Source organism: Vanacampus margaritifer, chromosome 7, assembly GCF_051991255.1.
Source record: "Vanacampus margaritifer isolate UIUO_Vmar chromosome 7, RoL_Vmar_1.0, whole genome shotgun sequence".
NCBI classification, from domain to species: Eukaryota; Metazoa; Chordata; class Actinopteri; order Syngnathiformes; family Syngnathidae; genus Vanacampus; species Vanacampus margaritifer.
In genome coordinates, this window is record NC_135438.1 from 1416432 (window position 1) to 1432028 (window position 15597).

At 40.9% G+C, this 15597-nt stretch overlaps 2 protein-coding genes across 3 annotated transcripts in view; both read right to left on the reverse strand.

Annotated features, from left to right (window-relative positions):
- Positions 1-598: 598 nt before the first annotated feature.
- alkbh5 (alkB homolog 5, RNA demethylase) lies at positions 599-5629 on the reverse strand. 2 transcript variants are annotated; one of them, XM_077570403.1, is made up of 5 exons: positions 5103-5629; positions 3745-4457; positions 3147-3227; positions 2314-2436; positions 599-1075 (listed from the first exon to the last, which is right to left on the reverse strand). In XM_077570403.1, the coding sequence occupies exons 2-5, from the start codon at positions 4440-4442 to the stop codon at positions 916-918; spliced, it is 1062 nt and encodes a 353-aa protein (XP_077426529.1). In that variant the 5' UTR covers positions 4443-4457; positions 5103-5629; the 3' UTR covers positions 599-915. The 2 variants fall into 2 exon arrangements, with proteins under 2 accessions (XP_077426529.1, XP_077426528.1); XM_077570402.1 differs by having other exon boundaries at positions 4565-5629.
- A 243-nt stretch (positions 5630-5872) lies between these two features.
- Positions 5873-15597, reverse strand: part of LOC144054758 (unconventional myosin-XV-like) — a 42522-nt gene continuing 32797 nt past the window's right edge. Inside the window, 11 exon segments of the mRNA XM_077570026.1 lie at positions 5873-7310; positions 8233-8373; positions 8893-9026; positions 9813-9946; positions 10340-10473; positions 10952-11112; positions 12546-12720; positions 12799-12893; positions 13668-13798; positions 15272-15354; positions 15483-15556. Coding sequence (XP_077426152.1) covers positions 7209-7310; positions 8233-8373; positions 8893-9026; positions 9813-9946; positions 10340-10473; positions 10952-11112; positions 12546-12720; positions 12799-12893; positions 13668-13798; positions 15272-15354; positions 15483-15556 — 1364 coding nt within the window. The 3' untranslated portion in view covers positions 5873-7208.

The following is a 15597-nucleotide window of genomic DNA, read 5'->3' on the forward strand; positions in this document are numbered from 1 at the left end:
TTTAAATAAATAAAAAATATTGTATCCAAGTAATATCTACTATGGTTTGAATATTTACGTCTTAAGAGTTTAGGAAGTGCACATTTAATTATTAAAAGACTCTTAAAATTGTATTTGTACAATTTTTGTAGTTGAAAATTGATGTATTGAAGTTACAACTGCTTTAAAAATCTGATAAATGTTTGTTCCGTGTAATATAAAGATTCATGTCATATTTTATTTTCAAAAATAATGTAAACAAAAAAAAAACTGATCAAAACACAATTTACAATAGCAACTCTCGTGAAATTTCATCTCAGCGAGCATTTAAAGGATTGTTATGAAGGAAAACATGAAGTCTTGTCATGTTTTGAAGTCTTGATGTTTTTCCCATAATTTGCACAGCACCAGCAACTTGTTTTGTGCTGAAAATGTCAACTGGCGTCGTTTACTCTGACAACTTGCGCAGTTAAATATTAATAGCCCAACTGGATGGTGGACTTGTTTTCCCCTCAAACGTCTGATCTCGCGCGTGGCCGGGTTATTCCTGTCTATGTGTAACTGAAGAAGCGGGCGGTCGGGCCGGCGGACCCGCCAGAGCGAAAGCAGGAAACCAAAATGGTGAGGAAGATTGTGCTTTAATAGAGAAAAAAGCAATAACATGGCCTCTGGCACTCGGAAAGGAAGGAGGCCCAAGTTTGTAATCATCCTATACTTGTTGATGCCAACAAACAAACAAACGAACCCAAAGGTGAGAAATGGACGCTGGGGCTTCAAGACTAAGACAAACGTTATCGTACAAGCTGCGCTTTCCTTATGTACAACAAGCAGCTTTTTGAAGGTATGTACAACGTGAGAACACAAACACGCCCCCGTCCGCTCTCCCGCTAAAGACGAACCCAAAGTTAAAAAGAAAAGTGGGCGGGAGGGCGGAGCTCAGTGGCGCCGCATTTTGACTTTGCGCGACAAGCTCTCGCGGTGTTTGTCGTAGTCCGCCTCGCGCTTCCTGTAGTCGTCCGACGAGGCGCTGTGACGTCGCTGGCCGAAGGACGCTGGCCGCCGGTTCTCCTCCTTGTCCATCTCCAGCACGCGCGGCCTGCAACAAAAAGCGCGCACACACCGCATTTCAAGGCACGTTTCCCTCTTGGCACATTAATAGATCCTAGGGGTGTCAAAATGAGTCCGTTCATTTAAAGTTCCTTTAACGGCACTCATTTCTTTTAGCGTGCGATTAATGGAAAGTCTGTAGTGGGGGAATTGCAGTCGCACCGCAGCAGGCGCGTCCACGGCAACATTTTGCAGTAATACAATTCATAATAATGCATACATTTGTGGAGACTGAAATCAATTTTTACGAGTTATTTCATGGTCAAAAATAGAAAGGTCTTAATAGGAAAAGAAAAATGCACTGTCATCAATGTCTTACAAATGCAATTATGCCATCTAGTGGCAGAAATATGACCTCACCACAAATCAATATCACAATCGTTTTTTTTACAGCACAGTACATCTTTTTAATTTTAACTCAATTTTATGAATTATTATGACATTACGGTATTAATAACTGAAAGATGCAGCCATCATTTTAATGGTTAATAACATTTTTTGTATGTATGAAAAATTATGTATGAAAATTAAGAAAAAAAATATTTTGTTGTACATTTAGAAAAGACATAAAATTAGCAATTAACCATGAGTTAACTATTGAAATCATGCGATTAATTATGATTAAAAATGTTAGTCGGCTGATACAAAACATCAAAAATTTACACTCAACATTAAACAATGCAAATTGTTGAAGTTAAAATGATATAGAAGCTATAAATCATTCACATATGTTTCTATGCATTTGTATCCAATATTAAATAGTTTTATTTAATGAAATATTTCATTGCTTTAGGACATGCATTTCATGACATTTGCATTTATTCAAAAATAATTTCATCTACTTCATTACCTTTTAATTGATCGTGAATGTTTTAATTTTTATGCTATTTTTATTTGCTTGAGGACGTTTTGACAGTTTTCCATTGTTCCATTTCCCCCCATGTAAAAATATATTTTATATAATTATTTTCATTGAATAGAATTAGTAATTATGTAAGAGACTTAATTACTCAATAGCAGATGTTTACAAATGTCTAATCGGTCTACTTTCATGGAGGAGAAATGGGAGAGAATTGACTGAAATTCTGAGATTTTGTGCAATTCTGTGTGTCAAACAACGTCGTAGCGACTCTCAAAATAGGTGTGAAAAAATTGACAATTGATTAGTTGTCAATTGGGGGGAAAAAAAACCTTCCAATAATGTTTGATTGTGTCAGCACTTTGTACCTGTGGGCGGCGTCCGGGTCAGCCTTGCGATGCGAGCGCTTTGCTTTGAGGGGAGGCGGCCGCTCCACAGGGGCGGAACTTAAAGGGCTGTCAGAGTCCAGTCTGGGGGCGTCCGGTCTGGTTCTGAAAAAAAAAATACGTACGGTGATATGCGGAGGAAGTCGACTTGGTGAGGGTCGCCATCAAAAGTCTCGGCAGTGAAACTTCACACTCACACTTTGCGCAAGAAGATCTCAAACAAAACGTCGTTTAGTTGCATCGTCCGGAATGTTAGACAAGAAAAAAAGGGAGTCCAGTTGGCCCGAATGGAATGGCAAATTTTGCCATTTTAGTTTGAAGCATTTCAGGTGAATTGCACGGATTGGGCAAACTCCTACTTGGGAATTTGCTCAAATCAAAAGCACGTATCTGACAGACTCAAGGTTCAAGTTTTTTTTTTTTTTTTTTTGCCAACAGCCTCTTGAGTGGGCTAATGTCCAAGTTTTAAGCAATACTTGCCATCAAAATGTTCTGTTTTTGTTTTGAATGAGCTTCATCACGAGAATTTTTTTGTTTTTGTTATGACTATTTCCCCATTTAGCATCTTTTGGGGGAAGTTGGGTAAAGGTGGAAAGTTTTGCACAACACTACAAAGTGGCTTTCTTTCCTGTTCCCTTTGCATTTTTGTTAGAAGCCTTCAAATAAGTGAGCAGCTTTATTGCGCCGTAAAATTATGAATCAGGTCTTCATGTCGACGAACCCCGAAGTAAAGGGGCTGGGGCAAGTAGAGTCTCATTTGCGTGACACAGGTCCAAAAAAAAAAAGAGGGGGGGGGGGGGCACTTGTGGACTCACTTTCTCAGGATGATGACCGCTCGCCTCTCCTTGATGTCCTGAGGTCTGATGCAGTGCGTGATGTCATCAGCAGCGTAGCCACTGAGAAACAAACATGTTGTGTAATTATTTCCTTTTCAAATCACAATTTAAATCAAGCCCATCCGGGGAAAAAAATCTTTGTAAATTCACAACAACAAAAAATAATAATTCTGAGAAATCTCAAGTAGAAAATTAAAAATTACACTATAAACTAGGAACAGTGTTAAAATAACAGATTTAAAATGATTTATTTTGAAGGTTTGGGTAACTAAAAATAGCATTTAATCCCAAACCAAACGTTAGATTTTTTAAATAGAAATGAAATTTAAATTGTGTAAAAACATATTTAAAGCAATCAAATAATTTTAATAATTAAAAAAAATCTGATTAAAATAAAAAAAGGACATTTTATTGTCACTTTTAAATAATTTTAAAATTAGGGAAAAAATCTGATGACCATTAAGAATTCATTAACACATTTATTAGTAAGATCTTTGTGTAAATTACTGTTTGTTTTTTAAACTCCGTTGATATAAAATAAAATCTAAAGTAAAAAGTGCTCAAACATCCGAGTTACCTGAGGACGGTGACGCCGCCCCTGAGGACGGGCAGCACGAACACGGGTTCGGACACCCGAATGGGCTTGAACTGGAAGCGGCAGCCGAAGCAGAGCGCGCTGTCGCTGAAGAAGGACACGGACACGATGGGCCTCGCGAAGATGTGCAGCGGGTCCACGTGGGACACGATGCAGCCGCCGGGCTGGTAGTCGTTGATGACGGCGCTGTTGACGAAACCCTCCGGGACGACGCCGGCCGACACCAGCCGCTGGATGACCAGCTCGTGCACCCAGCTGGGGATGTCGTCCACCTGGCCCTTGCGGTAAAGCCGCTCCTGGCCCGGGCCGCGCTTCTCCAGCTGCGAGCCGTACGTGTAGCCCTCGCCGAAGAAGTACTTGTTGCGCAGCGGCGCGCGGTCCACGGTATGCTCGCGGTAGAGTCCGGCCTCCGCCTTGGCCACCACCTCGTCGATCTTCCCCTCGATGCGCGCGCACTCTTCCGGCGTGAAGATGCTCTTCTGGAGGACGCTGCTGCGCACCCGGTGGGCCTCCTGCTCGCGGAGCTCGCCGCTGTCGTCGCTGTGGTCGCACTCGTCGTCGTCGGACTCGTGGCGGCGACGCTTTCGCCCCGCACCGCCGTTGCTCGTCCGGTACTCGTCGCGGTGCGGCGGCATCGACCGGAGCTTGTCGCGCAGGTCGGAGAAGCCGCTGGTGGCCATGGGGAAACAACGCCGCTGAGGGGGGACAAGAAAGCTGCTAAGTTTAGCTTGCGGATGTCATGTGTCGGCTGACACGACGTCAAAAGCGGCCCGTGCTGGTGCGGATGTGGCTCGACTCTCACTCGTTGGCCTGTAGCTCGGTTAGGCTAACGCGAGCTAGTCCGCTGCCCCTGTCCACCGGCTCGAGTGGCGTCGAAAATCAATCCGCGCTCCTATGGATATGGCTGGGCTCGCGGGCTAGGCTAAAGTTAGCCAGTCCGCTAGCTTGCTCCGCCGGTAACGGCAAAATCAATCCCAGTTCGTTTGGATGAGGTTCGGTTCAGATGGTAGGCTAACATGAGCTAGTCTGCTAGATCCCTCCGCCGGTGTTCCAAGCACTGCGCCGGATGACGTTAAAATCAATCCGCAGCGCTCACTTAGCTAACATTAGCATGTCTATTAGTTTCTCCCGCCGGATGACTTTGGAATCAATCCGCACTGGTGCGGATGGGCTCGGCTCCCTCGCTAACCTTTAGCTCGCTAGGCTAAATGCTAAAGAAGCTAGTCCGCTAGAGTCCTCCGCTGGCCAGGGTGACGTCAAAAACAGGCCGAGGTCGGCTCATTCGCTAGCATTTGTGCATTTGTGTGGATGTTGCTCAGCTCAGATGAATGATCGCCAACCTTAGTTTAGTCCACTGAAATCCTCCACCGGTGTTCCGACCTATGGGCCAGGTGACGTAAAAAAATAAAATAATCCGCGCTGCTGTGGAAGTGGCTCGGTTCTCTCGCTAGCTGGTATCTCGGTAATGTTAACTAGCGTACAACTTCCTCTGAATGTTTCTGCGTGTCAGATGATATTCCTAGTCAGCCAATAGACAAAAAATAAAATAAAACAAAACAAAAAACCCAAATTGAACACGACGTCGTCACTACAACGTAGCTTATTTGATTAGCCTGGTTTGGACGCTCCCTCGCCGCCGCTTGGAAATGCCACAAATAAACCACGCAGCAACATTTCTCGACAAGTGGCGACTATATTTCCCAAATAATGGCGTGTCCACCCGGATCGACAGTGTGGAAGGAAGCCTTTTGGGCAACCTCGTCGTTCCACGCATACAAACTCAACACCGAAGCTCGTCTTTGGAGAGGGGGAGGGAAAAAACCATGGAAATAAACGCGTGTAAACGAGTCGTCTTCACGCATGCGCAGTGGTAAACTGACGTCTTAAGGGCAGGACAGTCACGTGTCACACGAAGACGCCGTGGCTATTTCGGGACATCAATCTGACCCACGAAACTAATTAATAACATATTAAAATAAACTCACTGCGTATCTTTCGTTGTTGTTGTTGTATACTTACAAAGAAAAGCACACACATTCACCGTTAGTTTACATTTAGGTTTTAAATATGCAAACTAGCATTATACTGACATTGCATTTTGACAAAGTGGTGTTGACTTGACAGCTCGTTTTATTGTCATGTTATACATTTGTTTTCTTTTTACACAGTATCAACAGATACATTACATTTGATCTTTAACAGAATTTTTACAAAACTAAAAAAAACATGGTACCATACAAAACACTTTATGTAAAATATAGTGTAGTATGTAGAAAATACAGTGAGTCACTATCTTTAGTTTGCCATTTTTCCCGTAACTATGCTACAATATTTAATACAAGTATGAACATACATAAACTTGCTTGTCGCAACATTAGGCACACTTGCTAATTAGACATATTACGTAGCTAAATGAGCTAAACAAAATGTTAGCATATTAGCATAGCAGCTCTAAGTGCACTCGACATTAGAAATCAAAATATGACAAAAACAAACGTTTTAGGTGCTTGATGAAATGAGTGTACTAAGCTTTTTATTTTTTTTACCACAGCTCCCCCTGGTGGATCTGGTGGTTCACTGCCCCACTCTGCCCCAGATGCTAAAAAAGGTTGCACACTGTGTAAAAGGCAAATCAATCACTAACGTGGCATTTTTGTGGTGTCTCTGCATGAAAAAGGACACTAACTCACAAGCTGACCTAACTAGTGAGCATGATTATACTTTTGCACACGCAGATATTTTTCCCTTTCATCTTTGTGCAGGTGTAGCTAATGTTGCGTCCAGTGAGCAACGTTTGGAGGTAGGATGTGTCAGCTGAACTCGAGGGAGGGCGAAGTATGACGCCGTTCTTTCATCTGGCCCGCCAAACATTTACACTCCTGCCATATTGATTTCATTCATTTAGACATTTTTGCCTTTAGTGGGTTCATACAAATCTAATCATTTTTTATTGGTTTACCTCATGAAATAATCGATTTATTGTAATTGTTCAAATAAAAAACATTAGTCAAATAATACATTTTCAATAAAATGAGAAATAGTACTTTTATAATTAAAACAAACTATTTTATATACATGTTCACTTTTTCACCTAGATATGTATTTAAAAAATATTCAAATTGATTTGCATGTACAATTCAAGTGAATACATTTTTTGTTGTTGTTTAATTTGAGTATTAAGGGTTGACATTAAAATGTGAGAATGAATTATATTTCAAACAAGCTTTTTCATATGACTATTTTCCAGGTTTCTTTGTCCATACGACGTGGAAAGGTTTTAATTGATCTACCAAACTGCTGTTGCCAGTTTGATATATTTGACATGCCTATTTGAACTTTTATCTTCCCCAGATGTCATCTACAAATGACCTTCCCCATCGGTGTGATTTTCGAATGAAAGTTGACCCCCCTGGAGCAGCAAATTGGACCATCCAGACCGAGGAGCGTTATAACATGGTGATCTCGCTGGGGGGCAACGTGAGCCGCTTGTCGCGCACCGACATCATGTTCTCCACCTGCATGGCAACCACACGGCACAGCTCCAGGCCCTGCGGAACGACGCCAGCAAATGCTGTAAGGGTCCGACAAGTTCTTTTGGCTTCAAATGAAATTGTCAGACAAGATCATTTAGCTTATTTTAAGATACTTTTTACTTAAGTATCTCATTTGATCAATCAGTCTTAGCCTTGAGCAAGTTTTAAGCACTGTGAGGCTTAAGACAAACATGTTCCACATTTTAAGATGACTAACCAACATCAAAGTCCCTGAACTGGGGTTTCATCAATTGAATTTTCTTATTTTAAGATTTTACAGAATCTAACAACAAGACACAAGTGTGAAAACAATCAAAGAAAAGTGCAATATAACAGGGCTGCTCAATTATCAAGAAAATATTCATCACGATTATTTTGGTAATAGTTGAAAACACGATTAAGAAGATCATTTATTTTTTGGTAGAATACATCAATATGTTTAAACGTAAAAAAAACATTCAGACAAATACATTTATTTGAAACACTAAAATTATGCAAGTTCCTTTTGGATGAAACAAAATGTAATAGTTCTTTTTAAAAAAAAAAGGTGCAAATGTATAAATGTAAACAACTCAAAATTATTATTATTATTATTATTTACAATTATGGTGATTTTGTAATTGTGGAGTGTAATAATTGAAATTGTAATTGAATTTCGATGAATTGCACAGCCCTACAACATAGCACTTTTAACCTTTCTAAAAAGTGTTCATGGCTTATTTCAAGATTTAATTCCTTTGATTTGTTGCTTAGAATAAGTGGTATAAAGCTTATTTTAAGACGAATATAGATCGACGCATTTTTCTCATTTCAAGAAACCCAAGTTAACAAAATGATCATTTCACTCGTTTCTGGTAAATTGACACGAGTTGTATTTGATGGAATATGAAGCCGACGTGCACGACTTCTTCTTCTTCTTCTTCTTCTTGTCCTTTACCTGCTCGAGCTGCAGCTGGATGAGTCGCTGCGCGTCCACGTCGCCCAAGGCCAGGTCCACGTACGGGTAGCTGCTTCCGGCAGAGGGCCTCTGGGTGCGGCTGGACTGCACCTCCGTCAGGGGGACCGCCGCCATCACCTCCTGCGCCGGACAAACGGCACAACATTGGCAAGATGGCGCTCCACAGGCCCACGCGGCAAAACCGCTGTTAGATGAACATGGAGAGTGTTCAAATCCCAAAACTGCAAAAGTCTTTATATGTGTCCACGCCAAAGAGTTTTTTTGTCTAAAAAAAAAGAAAAAACAAATGACTATATAGATTTGAAGACAAGATTCACTTTTTATTTTAAACCATGGTAGGGATATACATCCTGAGTAGATCTATAGAAAAGACACAGGAAGACAGCCATTTTGATTTAAAGCAGCCATTTTAAGGCTGGGTGACAAAACCTTTATTTTTTTTTTAAAGGCTGTAAAATTACACCGCTGAAGCCAGTTTCACTTCATATCAAATTTGGTCGACATGTCTATGATGAGCAGAGCCACAAAATAAAAGCCACCATTTTGTTTTGAAGCGGCCATGCTCATTTGGGCCATTTGTAGGCAGACGGCACAAGGTTCTACTCGACTAACCCGAACCCAATGCGAGCGTCTTCTCACGTGTGTGCTTTTGTGCAGAAAGTGGAGACCGTTCTGATTGACGGCAACGATGCAGGGGGCGTAGAAGGAGGTGGAGCTGCTGCTGTGGACGTAGAAGAAGGACGAGCCGAACATGGGGAAGGCGCTCACCAGTCCTGCACGCACGCACAAGATGGACATTGACGTCTGCGCTCGTCCCAGGCGCATCATAAGTAAGTCAATCCAGCCGCCATTTTCAACCGAGCTTTATTAAAGTGTTGTAACTCTCAAGAATCATTACATGAAATGATTTCCCCAGTCAAATATCGCAATGGAATATAATTGGAGATAGCCGGAGGAGTCCAACGGGTATCATCAACTATCGACTTTCTTTTTGGCACTCGAGCAGTCGTGACTTTCTGTTCACTCTTCGATATGAAAAGAAGAACCGGAGACGATTTCAGAGGCAAGAGATCAATAGTTACACATTTCAGGGGTTTTTGTTTTACATGGAAGCAAGAACTATGTTGCGTTTGACTTTGAGGTGGTTTCAGACACTTGATCTAGTTCATGTTCAGATTTTTTTAAACTAATAAAAAATAAATTAAAACTAAGCATTTTTTTAAATCACAAAAACGAATCAAAACTTACAGAACCACCATGAAAACTAATTGAAAAAATCGAAATAAAAAATAAAAATGTAATAACCCTTTTTAGACCACATCTGATGTTGGATCTGTAGGAGGGAGGGCTGCGCCACTGTGGGAGCGGTCACAACCGATTTCAATCATGGTGGGTCGATTTAAGCGATTTCTTTCATTCCTTTTAAATGTGGCAGGCGGTTCGCACACTAGAGTCTTGACATCTGTTTCTTTTCGGTGCTCGGGCAGCCGCGGTCATCTTTTTTGTATCGTTCCGTACAAAAAAAAAGTGATGTCGCACGTGCTGGATGTCAATCTCACCCAGGAATTGCGCTCGGGCCTGGTGCGGGCTGAGCGTCTGGACCTGCTGCATGTGCTGCGTCGCCATGGCAACCCACTGCTGCGGCGGCTGCTTTTTGAAGAGCGGCGCGGCGACGTACTCCGACAGCTCGTGTCTGCGTGAGATGCAAAAAAAAAAAAGTTTTGGGGTCTTTTCTTTACACAAGCCGGCGAGCTTCTCTGCTCGACTGACATTTCTACCCAGAGTTGAGAGCACGCGCTGCTAGCGCAACTGACGCTGAGCCTGTCAACAAGTCTCCTCCTGCCTGCTTGTTGAACATCATCAGTGTTGCATGTTGATGCGAAATTAAGATGAACTGGAGAAAGGCCAAACGTGTTGGGACCGATCAATCACAATGAATGATTGACATGAAGACATTTTTTCCTGCCAAACATGAATCATTTGTTGGCGGCTTTGACCATTTGGCTTCATGACGTTTGCTTAGTCAATTGTTGCTAGGCAGATTTCAACGGCAAAAAGCCCCCAGAGGAGACGACGGATGCCTCACATGCTCGGGATGAAGACGATGTCTTTGGCTCTGTGTTGCAAGGCGGCGAGCTTGGAGATCTGATGGAAGTGCTGATCGCTAACTTTTCCTGCCGGGAGAACGTTCAGGAGACCTTTGCGGTAGTCCGGAAGGATCTGGCGAGACCGGTGAGGAACACGGTTAGGCACGCAGGTATGGAGGGCCAAAGCTGCCAAAATTGCAAGTAAATAAATGATGAAAACAAAAACGCAAATACAATTAAAAAATGAAATACAAAAATTTTTTTGTTGTCGAGCAACTAATTATTTTTTTATATCTGTTTTTATTTTCACTTTTATTAATTAATTAATTAATTTATTTATTCATTATTTATTTATTTACATTGTCATAAATTGCATCCAAAAGTATTCACAGCGCTTCCCTTTTTTTTTTCTGTTTATAAAAAGTCTACACACCCCTGTTCAAATGCCTTTTTTTTTTTGTGCTATAAAAAAAAAAGATGAGACTGAACTCACTCATTTCGAAGCATTGAACAATCACATTGAAAATCGTGTTAAATGGGTTGTCAACACTCGCCTGCTACGATTTCAAGTCCCCCAAATCAAGTTGAGCTGTCGGTGGCGGCTTCTGTACCTGGTTGTAGTGCATGGCTACGTAGAGCTCGTTGTCAAATTTGAGAGTCTGAGTCCAGACCACGCGTCGGAACCAGAAGCTGTAGTTGTTGTCGAGCAATTCGGCTTGGGTGGCCACGTCCAGGATGTACTCGTGTTTGTTGAGAGGACGCACGTTCTGACCTGGCAAAGCACCAACCAGACGCTCAAAGCCTGGCCTTTGTATGCTGATGCTAGGCAGCTACGTGCTAGCGTAACAAATGTAGCGTATTTCCTAGTACGGTGGCCCCTAACTCTTTGACTGCCAAAAACGTTATATAACGTTTAGTAAAATCATATGGAGGAGTGCCAAAGACGTTAAAAGACGTTTTTTCAAAACAGAGGTGAAACTAACCATTTTCTATTGTTGATTACTGAAAAACGGAATAAGGTAGAAACAAACTTTTTTTTCTGATGAAAGATGAGAGTCCAATCTTTCATTTGGTAGTATGTGTGTTTCCATAGTCCAAACACATAATTTTCTGTGGACCTTGAAAGATCAGTCAAAAATGCTTAAATCGGCTGGCACCCACGGCATCCCTTTTCTGAAAACGTCTGGCAGTCAAAGAGTTAAGGGTGTTGACGTACTCAAATGCAGATTGGGGACAGATTTGTATATTTTTTTTTTTGCATCATTTCATAGTGAACATAACAATAGTGGCAAACATGGCTGCCACATGGCAAATGGAAATACTGTACTGTCCGGCACTGACCATTTCCTGTCTATTGACTGCGCCACAGCGCCACTTACTGGTGCCGTGGCCACTTGCGGCCAATTCTGAAACAAACAGACTGACAGCTACTTAACAATAAATAGGGCTGGGTTCAAAAAAATAAAAAAAATAAATCGATTTTCCTTTTCAAGCCTGAGACGGATTCACAATACCATAAATTGATTATTTTAATATCTTTTTTCCCATAAATTCATAACAAAATATAATTTTACAGGCCAATTTTTTTGTTAAACTGTTCTCTTGAAATGTACTATTTTATCTAAAAGTATTTTCTTACATTTATGAAAGAGCTGACTTATTTCACTGCAATTCATATAATATTATATTATATTATATTATATTTTTTTCCTACTCCCTTTTTGAACATGTAAACTATGACTAATTGATGATCGTATAAGATTTTTCTTTCTTCTTTAAGATGTTTCTTTTTCTGCTACTTATGTTCAATAGAAAATTAAAAAAAAAAAACAAGTATTAAATTAGAATTCCTTGCTGATATCAATGTTAGTGTAACACTTAATTGATTATAAAACATGTCACTTTCATTAGCCTCTGCAAAACTGAGCTTTGAATTGAACGTCTGCGTAGTTTTTATCATGTCCTTAATATTCAAGAAGAATTGATGTTCCATAATTAATCGATATCGGATTTAACTCAAGTGAATCGAATCGTAAAAATTAGAATCGATACCCAGCCCTACTTTTTTTTTTTTTTTACCTGTTTTTTGCCCGATAACTCTGGAGTCCGTTAAAATGAGGTTGACCCGTATCCCCTTCTGAACTAACCCCGGGCTGTAAGTGTTTTGCGGCAACCGTCATTTGCGGTGTCTTTATTTAGACGCACCTCCGTCAGTGACCAAAAAGATGGCGTACTCCTCGATGGCCTCCAGCCGGTGCAGGCCCATCTCGTCGCACAGCTCCTCCATCACCTCCAGGGAGACGGAGCAGGTTTTGATCTTCACGTGGCGTTCCAGGCCGCCCGGAAAGAGGAAGAGCTGGCGCTTGGAGCTTCGGCCCGCCTGAGGACGTCCAAACAAACCAGGACGGCGTCAGATTGCAAGCGAGTGAAGAGTGAGGACGCCAAGAAGACGTTTCACCATCATGGCTTTCAGCTCCATGCTGTTGGGGGGGACGCCGCGGCCGCCGTATTGGAAGGTTTTCTTCAGATTCTGCTCACACGCCTTAGCAATTCCTGAAACGCACAAAAACAATGGCGGACAAAAGTATTGGGACACTGACAGCTTATCGGCCAGTTATTTTTGATTTTTTCACATGAAGAGTTGGTTGGTATTTTGACTCTCACTCTCCAAAGAGTCATTGTTGAATCGAAGTCAACCACCATATTTGCATTTTGTCATTCAGTGATAATTTTGTTGACAAAAAAATGTTCATCAATTTTTTTCCCAGACCAAAATAAAACGAAAACTAAAATAAAAGCCATTCATTGAGACGATGACGATGACTAAAATTGACTGACAATGTCCATAGATATTTGTCCAGTTTTTATTTTTGTCTCATCTTCATTAGTTGATGAAAATGCATACTAGGGTGAAAAATGTGCATCGACAAAATTGTTTTTGCTGAGTTAGTTCAAACAATACATTGTGCAGCTGTAAGATTAATCTTAGGCAATTATGCACTTACATTTTTTTTTTAGGTGAAAACTAGGTTTTAAGATGGCATAAATGTTTCATTGAAACAAAGTTGACTAAAGACACCGTTGTGTTAAATGTGTCTTGCGTGTTAAACTACAGTTACAAATAGGTGTGTTACAATTTACTGCATAAAAGTTGAAATGTATTCTGAAAGAAATGGCTCTTTATTTCGTCGACTAAAATTGGATTAAAACCAAAATATAACCAGATGACTACATTTTGACTACAATTTGAATGCATTTTATTCAAAAGCCTATAACGATAACAAAATCAAAATGTCTTGTCTGGTGTCACCGAGGTGAAGGCGATACCCTGATACTGCAACGCAGCGCCGATGGAGGCCTGCATCAGGTACTTGAGCAGGAAGGGTTTGAGGACCTCAGAGCAGCCACTGAACGCCGTCAGGATGTACAGCAGCCTCCACCCTCGCTGGCAGCTGTCACTAGAAATACACACATGAGCTTTTGGGTGCGATTAAACCTTAACGGCCCTAAACAGGTGAACTTAATTTGACTTTCTGCAAACTTCTTAATGCATGTCCAACTGTTCATTGTTTCAGTCTGCTTTTTTGTTGTTGTTGCAGAATTTGCTGATAATGTTTTGCATCATGTTAGCATTAAAGCAGCAGACTTTTGTTGAATGAAATGAATTGTTTGAACGTTTTGCTGATTAACTACACGGTACAACGTTCATATTCTTTTTGTCTTAATATTTGACAGGATTTCTAATGATAAACAGCTTGAAGCTAAGAATTGCACAGAAGCAGAATGTACAAAAAAAAAAATGTTATTTAGAAAACAGGAAGATGTGCAAAAAGTCCTGAAACATGGATATGTGCATTTAAAAGTTGAAGCCTATAAAGCCTGAAACATGAAATATGTTTGAGAAAATTCAGATTCTTTGTAAATAGAGTATTTCTAGACGAACAAAAAACGATGTATTTTTTCAAAATCAACTTCCACATATGACTTTTATTCTGCCCTTCAGAAGGTCACCGTTTGAGTTTGTGCAACCTTAGAGCGCCCTCCAGCGGTTGCTTTGTTCATTGTTTTGGTGAGAAGAGAGAATTCCAATGTGGCAGCACGCAACGCCGACTCGTTGATGTGCTACGCGAACGGTTGGATCCTGTTTCGTTGTTGCTTTGGACAAGAACTGTCCGTAAGTACATGTGATGTTAAGGAAATAACGCTGTGTATTCATTTTAGTTAATTTAGGACAGTATTAGAGATAAGAGACTGTTGTGCAATGTAACTAGCTATTAGCATGAGTGTGTCGTGTACAGTTAGCTAATACATATTGTTTGTTATTGGTTTTTTTTTAGTTTTAAGACGACCTAAAGAGGGTAATGGTCAGAGGCCATTGTTCAAATCAACAGCCCAAAAGGAAAACAAAGTCTGGTTATTTGGAACGTCGTTAACTCGCTGTCTAGCCGGTGAAATCTCGAAGCTTCGGAGCGAGGACAGCAAAGACAGCATAACTTTTGATTTGTTTCATATCTGATGCATCCGGTCAAAATGCTTCAAATTCGTACATTTATAACTGTCAAAAATATTATAATAAAAAGACATATATCATATTTCCAAAAATATATGAATTATTACTATTAATAAGTATAGGTGTCTCTTCTTTTTCAATCGCAAGGTCGCCTGGAAAAGCCACCAACTGGGTGATACTGCCCTCTAATGGATTATCCGTGCATTGCATGTGTCAGATCATATACGTCAGGGTTTTAATGGGAAAAAATCATGAGATAGAGGGCTCAGAATGTTTTGTATTTAATATGATATGTTTAGCTTTGTAGGGTTAAAGAAGGTCAAATTAAAAAGCACAATTTGGGTTCATGTTCCAACTGAAATTCGCTTCCAAATCCAAATATATTTTCCGACTTGTGTATGTCAGATGTCGTAAAACTCACGGTTTGGAGCTGGTGTTTCCCGTGATCTGTTTCACCACTTGACAATAGGCCTCATCCCTCATCAAGGTGAACTCTTCAACCAGCTACAAACACACACACCGGATGTTAAAGCAACACACAATACCATACATGACACGACAACTCTTATCCTGCAACTGAAACGGATGCCCGCAGGTGTACCTAATGAAGTGTCCAGTGAGCGTGTACGTACATTGAGGAAAGTGCTGACCACTTCCTGTTCTGTCATCCCCTTCAACGGCGAGTCCCCCATGAAGCGCATCACCGCTACACAAAAAAATGACACGAACACACAAAATGTTATGTAT